The 15,067-nt window shown below is 43.3% G+C and overlaps 1 protein-coding gene across 1 annotated transcript in view; it reads right to left on the reverse strand.

Annotated features, from left to right (window-relative positions):
- Positions 1-1,058: 1,058 nt before the first annotated feature.
- The window catches only part of HEG1 (heart development protein with EGF like domains 1), a 55,338-nt gene continuing 41,329 nt past the window's right edge, over positions 1,059-15,067 (reverse strand). Inside the window, 5 exon segments of the mRNA XM_032694020.1 lie at positions 1,059-8,276; positions 9,853-10,027; positions 11,513-11,600; positions 12,131-12,168; positions 12,271-12,313. Of these exon segments, the coding sequence (XP_032549911.1) occupies positions 8,127-8,276; positions 9,853-10,027; positions 11,513-11,600; positions 12,131-12,168; positions 12,271-12,313 (494 nt within the window). The 3' untranslated portion in view covers positions 1,059-8,126.

Raw genomic sequence — 15,067 nt, forward strand, 5'->3', positions numbered from 1 at the left:
AGTCTTGGTAACAAAACTGAGGCACAGCTAACAGTCCTTCTCTTGCAAATGAACAGAACCGCAGAGTTCATCATATTTCTCTCCCCTTTATTTTCCCACCAGAGTCTTACTAGACAAGGAGTAGGCATAAAACACAATTCTGTGCTGTATCACAATAGACAGTAGACAGAAGTTTCGGGATGTACCAGGAAGTATGTTTTACACTCTGCATTGCACTTCATCTGAGGCAGTTGTCTGGTGCGGGGTCTTGGGTCAAGAGTGAGGGATATCTTACCATGGGGTGAGCTACTCTCTGTGGATGCTTGTCTCTTTTCATGGCCACTGGAGGAGCCAGATGGTGTGTTCAAACTGGCCACCTAATTTTTGATAGGACAGATGAATCCCACCTTAGTCCCATCTGATTGCTATCACAGTCATGTTGTACTGGTCTGGAGCAATATAGGAAAAAATTGACCCAGCTGAACATACCTGCCATTGCTCCAAATGCTCTTCCACATCACGCTTTTTCCCAGCAGCCTTCGTGTTCATCTGGATTCAAGGTGCCCTCCTTCTTCCTCTGAGGGACACTCAGCTGTATATCCTTCACAGTCCCCAGCAACACTTACTGAGACAGGAGTGATCTCACTGTGATCAGGTCCAGTCCCTTGCCCTTGCAAACAGCCCTGCTGCACCTGCATCTCCTGAGGTTGTCCTCCCTTTCAACATGCACTCACACACATAAACACACAACTTCACCAATTCCAGTAGGATGAAAAATTAAACTGATGAAAAATTAAAATTAGACTGAGTTGCTCAGTGCTACCAAAATAAATGTATCAGAACACAACTTGTGTTTCAGCTGAGCAGAAGTTTGCTTGGCACAGCGAACAGAACATACTCACTTCCTCACTGCTTTTCAGTTTAGTTATTCAATCAGGAGGCACCATACAAAGAACAAAAGAACTATACAATTTCTTATTTTTGGGATTAGATTTCTAATTATAATTAAAATCATCTACAAATTGCATATGTTTTTCTTTACATGCACAGTTAAAGAAAATAAAAAAGCAGAGACATAGTAATATTCATTGTTTTATTGTATCCTTTTATATTACTGACTAGAACGCCAGATTTAATAATATTGGATGCAGGTATAAAAATAATCCAATCCTTAAAAATTATATTTTGCTACTACAGTACTGTATAATTAGTGGCAGCTGAAAATATGATACAACTTTAAATAATACTGGTTTGGAAAACATCCTCAGAACTCCAGCGACTTGGAAGCAAACATTCAGAGATAAAGGGAAGGAAATGGAGCAATGTCAAGAACATAAAGCAGGTTTACATTCAGAAGAACAAACAAATGCTGAAAATTTACCTTTTGAAACAGAGGTGACAAAAGCTGAGCTTTACTACTGCAATTCTGAAAGCTGCTCAAACAAACCATTATGCTTTTACACAACAAGTTTGATCTTCTGATAGGGGAAGCTCCTGCAGAATTTAACAGGGTTTAAAGCAAATGACTGAGTTTAACAGAATTTCCTTTAAAACTAGTAAGTATTTATTCCGTTGTTTTGTTTTGTTTTTTATAGTAAACCCATCCTAGGAGATTTTATTGGAGACCTTTTTTGTCAGGTGAATTCTAGGGCACTGCACAAGAGAAGTGATCAGTGATAAGTGTTTACAGTATTCCACAGGACTTTTCCATATAGGATTTTGCAGACCTGGGGGCTGCCTGCTGCAGTCATTAAGCCAAGCAAGCCTCCCATTCCTTCTAGCATTTTACCAGAATAAAGACTTAACATTTACATACCACTTTTGAGAAACATCAGCCCCTGTCTCTAGGTGTTCCCTCAACAAGGATATTATGCACATGCAATACAGACTAGACACAGAAGAGGTGTCATCCCACACCTCACAGTACTGATGCCACATTTCTGTAAATCAGGTGTATTCCTTTTTTTTATTTATTTCTTACCCCTTCATGAATATCTCTCCTGCTTTTGAATTTCAGCAATTCAAGGGAATAAACAATTAGATACACATTGAAAAGGTCCCAAACTCTTATGAGCACATAGCACATACCCCTTCTGAAACTAGGAGATCTTGCTTCATTTCTAAAGAGACAAGTAAGAGTGAACTGAAGAGTAGTTGTTATGTGTGACTGCAGGAAACATCTCTACATCCCTAGAAGATCTTACATGATAGGGAACAGGTTGGCTGACCAGTAAAACAAATACACAGAATTCACACTCACTCTCTTCTTGGGAAGGTGTTTCAGATCTTTAACCCGTTTTGTTCAATCTCACATAATACAGGTCTTGCTACAGCAATGAGTATACTTTAAAAAAAATAGATACAACATGGAAAGGCAGCAACAGTATTACAAAAATAGGCACCCAGGTGACTCTGGTGGTGGAATAATTCAGGCCTAAAAAAACCCTTCAATACAGTCCATGGGAGAGTTACCCCAGTCATTATCATGGATGTTGGATTATATCCTTTGCGTGTAAAGAAGAAAAAACATTAGTCGGCATAGGAAGAGCATTTAACTAAAATGGATCTGTTCTTGTTAATTTAAGGATGAAAACTGAAGATTAAAGATTACTATGGGGGAATGAAAAGTTCAGCTGGACGTGGAGTGGATACGGCCATTGACCAGCATCAGAGACAAGTCTCAGCACTTGGTGTATCTGCAGCAATGTCCACACTCACTCTAGGGCTCACTCAGGTCCCAGCAAATAACCTTTACAAGTATTGGCACAAACAATTTCAGAATTACAAACACCTCTCTCTAACGGTAATTTATTGCTATTTTAAAAATCCTTTTAGTATCACTCAGTTTGAAGCCAGATACTGATTCACGAGAGGTGACTCAGTTTGTGACTATGACAGTAGGACTTACAAGAAGTGCTGTAATAGCAGTGAGATTCATTGCTGCTGTGAAACCTAATGCTTTAAATGTGGAGGTAAAAGGGCATCAACGTGTCCTGTTTTTACCACAGATAGCCCGATTCAGTGCTGTGAGGTTTCAACAGCATGAAAAGAGGCCCTGATTTTCCCAGTGCAGGTTGGAGGGCTGGCCAGGGAAAAGCAGCGGTGCATGGCAAGGACACAGGAAGGCTGTGTGTTAGAACTGCCTTTTGAATGATCCCTCAAATATGCATTTTGCTGATCTGTTCATTGCAACTGCCTCTCCTATGCTGACTGCCGGGGGTATTTCTATGGGCGAGGGGCTTTTGTCAGTACAACTGGCAGAGCACCGCAGCAGCAAATACATGCCTGTCACAACTTTTCCTATCAAGCAACAGAATTAGTATTTTTTCCAAAATTAATTAAAAATACACCCTCACAACTGCCCATGGGCCCTTGCTGACTGCTCCCCTAGCTTTTCACAGCAGACAAGAGCAACAGCAGATTTATGTGCAGTGCTGGTGTAGTTTTTCTTCCTTTCCCCTCATCTGGCTGAACCACTTGCATCCTCCTTACAAAAAACATGCCAGTTCGCTCTTATCCTCTCAGATAGTGGAGAGCAATTCCCCTTGGCAAAACCACCCAATGTGCTCAAAATTTGCAATTTGGGGTAGCCAGTAATCTAAATAGTCTGAGAAATGAGCTGCATTTATTTAGCCATCCTATGGGGAGTTAGGTAGTGAATAGAGAAGGACCCACATTTGAAAGTGGGCTTGATGACACATAGACACCCTTCTTATACCCAACAGGAGCAACAAGTCCTACTCCACTGCCAGAGGCTGCTTAGTCTATGGCAGACAGGCAGAGAGGATCCCAATGGCAGCTTTACACAGGGGCAAGTTGCACTGAAAGAGGTCACATCCCTGCTATGGCCGAGTGAGTCCATGCTGGGGTGTGGCAGTAAACAACTGCAGTAAAATAAACACCATAAACTGTGGCAAAACACAGGGCCCTGCACATACTCCTTCTGTCCCAGCAGAGCTGGGAGTGGGTGGCACTTGGCTGAAGACAGAAGCACCACAGCACAGGTTGCAGCTCGGCTGGTAGAGACCCAGAGGCTGAATCACCCCAGGCTGCATCTGTCACCTTCACAAAAACTTCCTGGATCACTTTGTGGGAAAGCACCTGCATTCATCTTGGTGCTGGCTTCTCCTGCCTAAACCCTCTCTTGCCTGCTGAGCAAGACCTCATAGGACACCCAGAGAAGGTGTGGCAGATCAGGAGACCCTTTCCCTCCTCCTGTGGACTACGCATTGGCTCTGTGATTCCTTTCTTAACAAAGCTAAACAGAAGGTCAGGCTGAAATGGATAACTCCTCATAAGAAATGCCCCAATGTTTACCTTCTTTGGCAGAGAGAAAATTTCAGTGCAATGACATTCTCTACTTTGGGACCAAGTTTTGTAGTCCTCACTCAGAAAATCCTGCTGCATCTATTGAGATCCCTTCTCCTGAGATGAGGCTTTAAGAAGAATTTGAAGATCATTAAGAAATTAAAATTAATTACTTACAAACTTTTGTGTGCTCTCAGTTGGATATAGTCCTATCTCAATTTCACTCAAATCCCTTGCAATTTACAATGTGCTGTGAGATACAGACCAGGAGTTTTGTTCACAGACTCCATGTTACTCTTTGCATAGAAGGACTGATCTGCAACTGTAAATTGGTATTTTCTACTTCGAACTTGACACACACGAGTGCATGACCCAGTGTTTGAACTAACTAAGCAATTAAATATCCTTTCCTCTTAGCATATGCCTAACTGCTTCCCAATCTGAGGAATTGCTGACGTGTGGTCAAATCATAGGATTCCCATCATTGCTGGGACACACTTCCTTTCTGACAAGCTGCTTTAGTAAATAGGGGCAAAGTCCAGTGCTCATCTATATGCTTTGGATTTAGATTTAGCATGATTCCCAGCTTCCCCTTTTCTTTTGTAACAGAGACGACACTCTCCTCCATACCATGGGAGAGGCAGTCCTTTCTGTCCTGGGCACTCTGAAAAACAGAGGCAACTCCCCCACACAGAAATGACCCTGCCAACCTCCTCTTTGAAGGATCCCACAGCACAGCAGAGTCAAGTCCTTAGTTCGCATCAGCCAATGGATCCTGTGCAATTAAGAGATCAGCTGCTAAAGAAAGGGAGAAGAACATCATTCACGGACTGGAAACACTGATAAATGTGGCAGGGAACAGCTAGTTCCTGTGCTTTACCTGTTACATTATTTTGGATACTGTAATTAAAGCTTTCCTCAAATATAGCTCCCTAGGCAGCAATACTTCCCATAAGCATCCATTCCTTTCCTTCCTGCATCTCAGATAAGCTGTGTACTACCAGCTGCAAGGCTGATTATGGATCAGGCAGGCTTGAAGTTGCATGCATTGTCACCATAAATTCATGTAAGTGCAAAGGATACTGCCCTAGGCAGCTCTGCTTTTCTGAAAGCCTACACTGCTGTTTCTACATAGTAGATAAAAGGCATTAAAAGACTGCATTTGTGTGCTATGGTTGGTGCACCAAACTGTGTCTTCTCAAGCACACTTGTGGTGCCTTTCCTGTCTTGCAGTTTTGAGAAAACAAAAGCAACTTGAGCAGGGACCAGAAACCTCTCAGCCAACACAGCTAATAACTGCCTGGTGCTATCTCCCCTTCCTCTGGGTACCTGGTACTCACTTTTGATAGGGAACACAACAGCCTTTGAAGTGCTGGGAAAGGATCTGGGAACTCACACCATCTGTAGGATGCACGTACCTGCTCCTTGACAGAAGGCTCCTCATCACCCCAGGTTTGCCTCCAGTGAGTGACCACACAACACATGAGCATCTGAACTGCTGCTCTTACTTGGGGTTAGGCACTTTGGGGGACACATCCTGTGATCCTTAGTGCTTCAGTGAGCTGAGCTACCTTACAGACTTAATTGTAGGCACTGTGTCTTTTAAAGCATGGTCGGGGAGAAGGGAATATCAGCTTATGTACACACTACAGAGATGGTGGGTTAATGGCTAAGGAATTGTGCAATTTGTTATCCTCATACAAGCAGCCACCTTGAATTAAAAGCATAGTCACATTCAAGAGAAGGACTGGACCCTGTATCTGGACAGGATTTGGATCACTCAGATTAACAGTGCAGTAAAGATAAGCGGTAAATACACTTCATTATATTTCCTGCATGTGGGTTGGGGCAATCCCAAGTACAGATACGGAGAATGGACTGAAAGCAGCCCTGACGAGAAGGGCTTGGGGTGTTGGTTGATGAGAAACTCAGTGTGACCCAGCAATGTGTGCTCACAGCCCAGAAGTTGTGTCCTGGGTTGGAACAAAAGCAGTGGGGGTAGCAGGTCAAGGGAGGTGATTCTCTCCCTCTGCTCTTGTGAGACCCCACCTGGAGTGCTCCTTTCAGCTCTGAGGGGCTGAAACATAAGAAGAAGTGAGTCCAGAGGAGGCCATGAAGATGCTCAGAGGGCTGAAGCCCCTCTCCTACAAAGACAGTCTGAGAGAGTTGGGGCTGTTCAATCTGGATAAGAGAAAGCTCTGGAGAGAGAAAGAAAGAAAAAGCTTACAGAGTAGCCTTCCAGTACCTAAAGGAGGCCTATAGGAAAGTCAGAGGGACTTTTCACAGGAATATGTAGTGATAGGACAAGGGGGAATGATTTTAAATTGAAGAAGGTAGATTTACATTAGACATAAGGAAGAAATTCTTCACTATGGAAGTGGTGAGGCACTGGAACAGGTTGCCCAGAGAAGTTACCCCATCCCTGCAAGTGTTCGAGGTCAGCCTGGATGGGGCTTTGAGCAACCTGGTCCCTTCCAACCCAAACTATTCTAGGGTTCTATAATTAGTAAGATCTCTTTAAGTACACAGTTCAGGTCAGAATACACTCCATGAGCTTTCAGTCTGATGTCTGTTCAGGCTTTTGCTAATATGACTTAACATACCTGGGTGAGTAAACCTGCCTGGTCTGAGTCACTCGAAACTAGGATGTAAGAAAGAAAAACACTTCAACATAAGTGATCTTGGTTATGGAAGGAGTGCAAGCATCATGTTTTTTCTCTGTTAAATGCAACTGCCTGCAGTGAGCCTTATTTTCCAATATTCTGAAAGCCTCCACAGCTCCTACAGAAGGCAAGGTGGACTGTGGAGATTATAAAATGCAATATTTCATCTTCAGTGCCCAGAATTCAGGTTCATCTGCCAGCCAAGGCTGCAGCATTACTGCTCTTTCACAGATTCCTCCTAAAGAGTATGCTGAATGCACAGGTCATCTTTTTCTTCCCTATGAGCAATTATTCAATATTATATTGCTGTTTCTACAGGCATATAAATCCCTGCAGGGATACAGAACCCCAAAGGATCCTATACGGAAGTGCCATGACGATGTGCAGTGGCATCACTTCTGAACAACATTGGTGACAAAACAACAATATACGTGGACTCTTCCCTATATATAGAAGATTTTCAAAGCAGCACATAGGAACAAATGTCTTTTTTCAGTCAAAATTGCAGTGGTATGACTAACCTTCCCACACTCCTTGGAGACAATCAACCCATGAATTCAGCCAATATTGCCAGACACTGGGCTTCAGCAAGGACCCAGCCACCTGGAGAACTTCTACCGGTAAAAAGGTAAGGGCCAAAAGTTGAGCCAGCTTCCCTGTTGTGCACAAAGCAGATAGCAATGCAGCAATGTAAAAGGGAGTGGACAAACTTGCCCTACCAAACACAGTTGCACAGTGAATCTTTGCATGAAGGCTGGCTAAGAAGGCAAGCACAGTCAACAGTGAACAAGATCTGTAAACAAAACACTCCCTAGTGGTATTCAATGCAGAGTGCTGGGCACAGTTCATCTGCCCATACTGATCCATGCTTGCCGCGTAGCTTAAAGAGTGAAGATGCAGCATAGGACGAATATGGAGTACATGTGTTAGCTTCCATCTGGGTCTTTTAGGGATGTGCACCTTGAGCCATTCCCTCCTCTTCCTCCTCCTTCTCTCTGCTGCTCAGCAAGTGTAACAATACCTCAGGGCAGCAATGCTCGGCATGAAGTTCAAAGTCCTTCCTGTTAAATGGGAAGAGTAAGATTGATGTGGCCTGAATTATCCAGGAGACAGATTGTACCTGGGGAACAAGGGCCACAAAACTGTGTCCATCTTCCACTCCCTCTCCACTCCCTGCTAAAAATAGTCTCTTCTTCTGGTTTCATCACTAATGAAGGATGGATTGTATTGTCCAGGGTAGATGCATGAATGTCGAGATCCAGGCAAACCAGTGTAGGGAGGATAAAGTCCGTTTCTTTCCAGTTCAGGATTTCTCAGTCCAGTTGGCTGTATTAGCAAAAAAAAAAAAAATTAAATAAAAAGGGTCTTATTCTCACACTCAAATCCTCCTTCAGGCACAGTTTTAGCACCTTTCCCAGCAGTTATTTCAGTAGCTAGAAGGAACAACATGATTGCTTATGATTTCTATTACCTATAGTCGTTTTTACTGTGGGAGTTACGTATTGCCTGAAGGGATTATTCTGATGAAATCTTGATTTCGACATCTGGCCAATGAACAGACTTGAAGTTTACCTGACTCCACCAAGTGCAGTTTAAGAACATAGTTAATTTTTAATCCAAAAGAATTCTACCGATGAGCTCAGGAATTGAAACCACTCTCACAAAAAGAATATTGTCCCAGACCCATCCTTAAAGGAAACAATTCTAGAAAATCAAAGCTAGTCTCCTGCTCTGAGTATTACCTAGGAGCACTTCTCTCCCCATTAACGATAGATACCTCCTCTCCCAACACAGGCCCTCAAATTATATATCAAATACAAAGTGATCTGACTTTCCTTTCTCTTCCTTTCTCTTAATTAAGGTAATCCCCTGGGGACACTTGGCTGAGGAACGCTGATGTCTAAGACCAAGATTGTACAGTCCTTTCACCCAGTGAATAACAACAAGCCACTTGGTTTGACCTGTTACAGAGCAGATCCATGCAAAGCCCTCATCACCCACTGTTTGCTAAAAAGTTCCCCTTCCTAGTTGTCAGCATAATAAGGGTCTAAAAAATAGTTTAGAAAATGCATTTTCATTTCCAAATATTTCATTCTTAGTGGAAGCATGAAGGAGGATTATTTTCTTTCATGCTGCACAACCCAGTAAACTTGCTTACTGCAAAACTTAAAATACAAGCCAGAAAAAAAAGTAATGTTTCTGTTCTCTGCTCTAGAAAGCAGGGAGTCCAGAATGTGTGATGTGGGTGAAATCCTGTGACCTTCACTCTCAGGAGTAACCCACACACACTTTAAGTACATGTAGCTGTAGATAAGTGACAGATGACACACCAGCATCACAGCTCTGGATATAAACATTAGCAGATGGTACCAACCATAACAGCAAGTCCTACGTCTGTTCCTTTCTGTGCCCTACACAGCCTATTACTCCTTGCTCCCTCAGAGCTGAAGGGATGCTCTTTTTGTACCCTGGAGAGGGAAGGAGTAGAAGAACAGAGAGGTCCTCAGTGACCAGCATCTTCCCATTTTGGGGTGAAGTTCCCCAGACAGGGGTCTCAACCTTCTGCATCATCAGTGAGGGTGGAGAGGAGAAAACTACCTACAGTGAATCCTAGCAGTCTATCCAAAACCCTTAACTGTCCTCTCTAGGATTGGGCTTTTTGGGCATTCTAACAACATGTTCCTAGACATTTCTCTATTATTCTTCCTAATGACATCTCTTTGTGATATTCAGCACAGATAATAGTTAGAGCCCATAGGACTCCTGATGCCTTGCTGTCTATGGAAGACATTTGCTTTGCCCTTTTATCTTGCAGGAAAGGGATCTGTACTTTCAAAAATAAAGGAATATCTCTTTCCTGTATCAGGCAGAAAGAGTTAATAGTTAAGCTATGGATAGATACCGAATAATACACATCTGTCATCTGCAACAGGTTCTTGGTGCTTCCATTCTCCTGCATCTCGATGGTCTCTCTGCCCCACTCCTGTGCCCGGGGATTCTTCGGATATTCAGCATAAGGTGACATCTGGAAATCCCCACTCTTGAAAATCAGTTTACTTATGTCATTTTTATTCTTCCTGTTTATAAAAGAATGAGGGAAAGTGAAAACATAAAACTTATCCCGCTATCTTGTATGCACTTCTGACATGATCTCAGGAGAGATCACCACTTTATATTATGAAACTTGACTGGGAACAAAAGTCACCTCAGAAGGACTACAGTCCAATCTTCTGCTCTGAAGCCAAGTCAGATATGAAATCAGACCATGATACTCAGAGCACTATGTAGCGGGATTTGAAATCTCCAAAGACAGAGATGGGATTCTCTCTGAGTGACCTGTTCCACTGCCTTACTGTCCTCTTAGTGAAAGAATTTTCCCCTACATTCAGTTTGAACCTCTCCTGTTCCAGCTTATGCCCCTTGTCTCTTAAAAAAGTGTGTGGTCATCTGAGTCAATGAAAAAATCCTCAATTTTCTTGAGGAAGAAAAATGTATGGGAGGCCTCATGCTATTTAAGTCTCCAAGTGATTAACTATAGCACTTCTAGGCACTATGTTAATTCCTAAGAAAGAAGACTTGCAAGGACCCTGTCTGAATGACACCAAATGACCCTAACATGAGTACCATGTTGTGTGAGTGGACTTCAGTGACACTTCCAGTTCAAAGCAGAGTACCCTCCAGGAAGCCACATAAGCTGCCAAAGGCCAGGACTCATTAGAAGGTCAGTCCACCCCTGCAGAGATCTACACTCTGGGGTCTGGAGTTGTACTGGCCATCTCACCTCCTGGCTGGGGCTTGCTGGTCCCCCTGGATCAAAACACAGGGTAACAGGAGCACACCACTGTGCCAACCAAACCATTGCCACATCTATATTACCAATAAATCCAGCTGCCAACTTTATCAGAGAGCTTTGAAATCCTAGATTTGGGAACTGGAATGGCAGGGAGAGGGTGTTACTGCAAGGCATCCCTTTTCAGAATACATAAATCATGAAGCAGAGCTTCCTCAGCAAGCATATCTTGCCTCCAAACTCAAGCTGCCTGCTGGTACTGGAACTATGTATGTGTGCATGTGTGTGTGTCCGGGAGGGAGAGACACACAGAGTAAGAACACATGCAGGATTTGTCCATGAAGGAAAATGAAAATAGCCATAAATACACACAAACAGCACTTGAAAAATGGCAAGTATAACCTCCCCTGTTGCCTAAACCTCCCTTTCCTCTTAGGATGCATTTTTGGAGTCTGCTTCCTGGCTTCAGAGCCTTAAAGCTCTGAGTGCAAAGGACTCCTTTGCCTCTCCATCCTTGCAGGACATGATTTCCAGGTGTATCATTAAGGGACAAGCAGTTCAGTTGTTTAGCCTGGTTGCTGGAAAAAAAGAAGATACACCCCAAATGAAAGCACAGTGTGATACCTCAGTATCTCTGATTAACCCACTTGCTTAGCTATCCTATGCTTTCACCTATGTTTTGGTCCTTCAGAGTTCACACATGGAGCAGTAAGTGTGGTGTAATCCACTGAGAGGACACCATGGATGAGCCAGGCCTGGTGGTGGTACCTACCGGCAGCAGGTGACGATCAGTGCTATGCCCATGATAAGCAGAAGTCCCCCTCCTGCAGCCGCAATCACCACGGTGATGAGCTGATACGCTGCAGACAGGAAAGACAGAGACTCACTTAGAAACAGTGGTGTGGTTTTGAAACACTAAAGTCAACATATCCACCGTCCTCATGCAAAGGGATTAACTGTTTATTTCCCATCTTCCCTCCCTCTGCAATTTCAAGTGAAATAGATGGTATTGGGGATCTCCTGACGAAGGAAGAACAAGTTTTTGTTTCCCTAGGGTATGGATTCCCTTCACTGATAGATCAGAATAATTCAAATTATATTTCATGGATTCACTTTGGAATATCTTGCTTCAAGACTGCCCACTATATGTGCCCACTATACTCATGACGGAGTATCCAGGGAAAGGAGATCTCCTTTCCTTAAGACATAGCATTAAGACAGCTTTGTTAAATAAGGTCGACAAAATTAGTTTCAACAGAAAATGAAGAAACAAAAAACACTGACAAAAGCAGTGTGTACCTACTGCATTTTAGACATAGTCATTTGCAATTATTTATTTCAAATCTCCCATTTCTGACACCATGGAAAATAAAGAAAATTTGTTACTCACGGTTTCCACAGTTGAATCCACCTAAGCCAAATGGGCAGCTGAGAACAGAAAACAATAGGGAGTTTCAGCGGCTTAGTTGTGCTGACAGGTCACCAAAGCAAGGATAGTGGGGTAGGAGGAGGGCAGAACAATCACCATACCTCACACAGGTCTCATTTTCCAGCTTATATCCATCTTCGCAGGCTAAAAACAGAGAGAAGGGCCATGAGCACCACGTAGTGGTGCAAGGAGGCATTTCCCATCACTGCTTCCCACGGCAGCCCCACCCCAAACCACCCTTGGGGCCCGGCAGCAGCACGGCTGCACAGCAGGAATGCGATGCACTTTGATGGGATGCAGTATGTCCTCTGCAAAATACCGTGCACTTAAATTCACCTCCCGCTGGCTTTGACAGGACCATTTCAGGGCTTCCAGGCAGAGCCAGCTTGGAGTCTGGCACAGGGTAGGCAGCTGGTAATGTAATTCCCAGCAGAACAACTTCTTGCCCAAGTAAAAACTCACTGCACACTTGTACTGCTTCCCACAAAATAGCAGTTTAAAAAATCTGCAAGTGCCTCCAGCTTCTGTTTTGAAACCTCATTTGAACAGTGCTACTTTAGCATTGGTGCACATTATTAATTACTTTTAAATGTTAGTATTGCTACAAAAAGTTGTGCAAACACAGTTATGGTAACCCAAAGTGGTATGATAATGGGGGTTTTTTTGCATCACTTTCTTTTCTGATCTTTCAAATTTGCAGCAAAATCAAATTTTGAGATATCACATTTTACTGTACAATAGAAATTAAATTTCTTAGGTCTAAATAACCCAGAAAACTGCTACATGCAAAATGTTGATGGAAAATTGAAACCATTGCTTCAAAATAAAATAAAGTCTGTGCTTATGGACAGCTATCCCATCACCTGAATTATCTGAGGAAATTATACTACCCTTCTGATGAACAGGAAAGGATACATTGGACACACAAATATAAGATTCAAACTACTGATGAGATCACTGCTTTTCTCAGCAATAATGCTGCCAGAGTTCTTGCAGATCTGGTGCCTGAGCAGAAGCAGCGAAGGTGGTCACTCAAAGACCTGAGCAGACAGAGTTGCTTTGGGCAGAGGGACAACCCAGGGTCAGCACAGGCAGCAGCCCCTGGGGGTCTCCAAGACATCACCCAAAGGTGATGCATCACACTCCACAGGGAATTGTTAAGTGAAAACAAAAGTGTTCATGGATTTTTTTCACCCTCAAACACTATGTGCTTAAAATGGATGAGGCAGCAGCTCTCAAGCCCTACTCCCTCTGCCTTGCTCTCTAACTGTGGGGATAACCCATAGCCAAAAGCTCTGGCACTCTAACACCAGCAAGCAGAGAGAAGAGGAGGCTTCCAGCAGAGGTCCCAGCTAAGCTGTAGCAAAGCCCTCACCCCCTCCTGTGCTGCTCCCAGCACACTGGATGCCTTTTCTTGCTGGAACAGCCAGCGATTGTATTGTCAAAAACCCAAAGTGCGGGAGGGGAGGAAAGGAAAGAAGACAGACAACTGTTGTCTATTAAAATGGGTTGGTAAAATCATCGTAAACCAAGAGAGAACTAGCATTCTGGCTGGATTCAGAAGTTTATGGCTCTTCCAGTACCAATAACAAATGATATTGATGCCCGCAGTGAGCATGTGACTGTGACCTCCCTGTTGTAATACAGGTCACAGAACTTCCCTGAATTTAATTCCAGTTTCAAATCAAGAAGGTGAATTGGAGCTACATTTCAGAGAAACAGCCAAGACTGATTTTAATATTTTCAGTGACAGACAATCAACCACAACCTTGGGTTCAGATGCTCACAAAGTTAATTTCCCCATCCATTAAAAACATTCACCTTCTTTCTGGTCTGAATTATCCCAGTGTCAAATTCCAGACTCTGGATGTTTACTTACTAGATTGGAGAAGGTTATATGTTCCCATTTCTCCTCCTCACTATCAAATAACTCCTTTACCTTGAATACAGCCAAGGGTACTGAGATCTTTGAGTCTCCCTAATTATTGCAGCTTTTCTCCGAACGGTTCTCATTGATCCTCTTGATTTCGGTTCCCAGAAATAGATGTCAGAAGCCCAGGGATAACAAAATTTCCCATCTTCTGCCTGCTCATAATGCCTAAATGCACCCTGGCATCATATTACCCTTGGAAGCCAGAGCTGGGAATCTCTTTTTTACCTGCCGGACCCCCTTCGCAGTTCTGCCCAAGTCTCGGCTTTCCAGGAGATGCAACACACAGTGTGCCTGGCACTCTGCTCTTGGATGCTTGGCCTTGCTTGTGGCCATATTGAAAAAACTGTTTGCCTATATACCATTTATGAAGCATCCATGTCACTCAGCCATTTTCCCTGCAGGATGTGGGGACAGATGAGTGATGCACTCACATCATGAACATTGCATCTGCAGACATAGACTTGCAGCCACTGATATCAACAATGATGGGGTGCTGATGTCCATGATACCTGGTCTTGCACACTTTTCTTTGCCCCTATATAGCCCCACTACTCCTTCACTACCTCCCTCATTACATTTATTTTGCCATAGCTGGGGATGGGTAGGGTGAAGTTCATTACACAGTCCCCCTGCTGCATCTCATTGTGACACTTTTTGTACTGGATATATTTTTCTCCCTCTAAGATGGTTTATTTGAAGTGAAGGAAGAGACCAGAGGTAACTGGGCAAGACTTAAGAGCCTCAGTCAAGAAACAGCAGGGCAAGGGCAGTAAATCCCAAAGGATCCTTGTTGGGCTCATTCATAACATTGAGGCATTAGCAAAAGATGACTGGATGGATTACTCCTTTCACTTGCTAACAAAAGCAGACTGAAAACACTACAGAGTGAATGTTCTACCAAAATGAACTACAAGATCAGACAATAAAAAAATCTGCAGTGGAAGGAAGGGAACTCACTGGAGTTG

Source organism: Chiroxiphia lanceolata, chromosome 7, assembly GCF_009829145.1.
Source record: "Chiroxiphia lanceolata isolate bChiLan1 chromosome 7, bChiLan1.pri, whole genome shotgun sequence".
NCBI classification, from domain to species: Eukaryota; Metazoa; Chordata; class Aves; order Passeriformes; family Pipridae; genus Chiroxiphia; species Chiroxiphia lanceolata.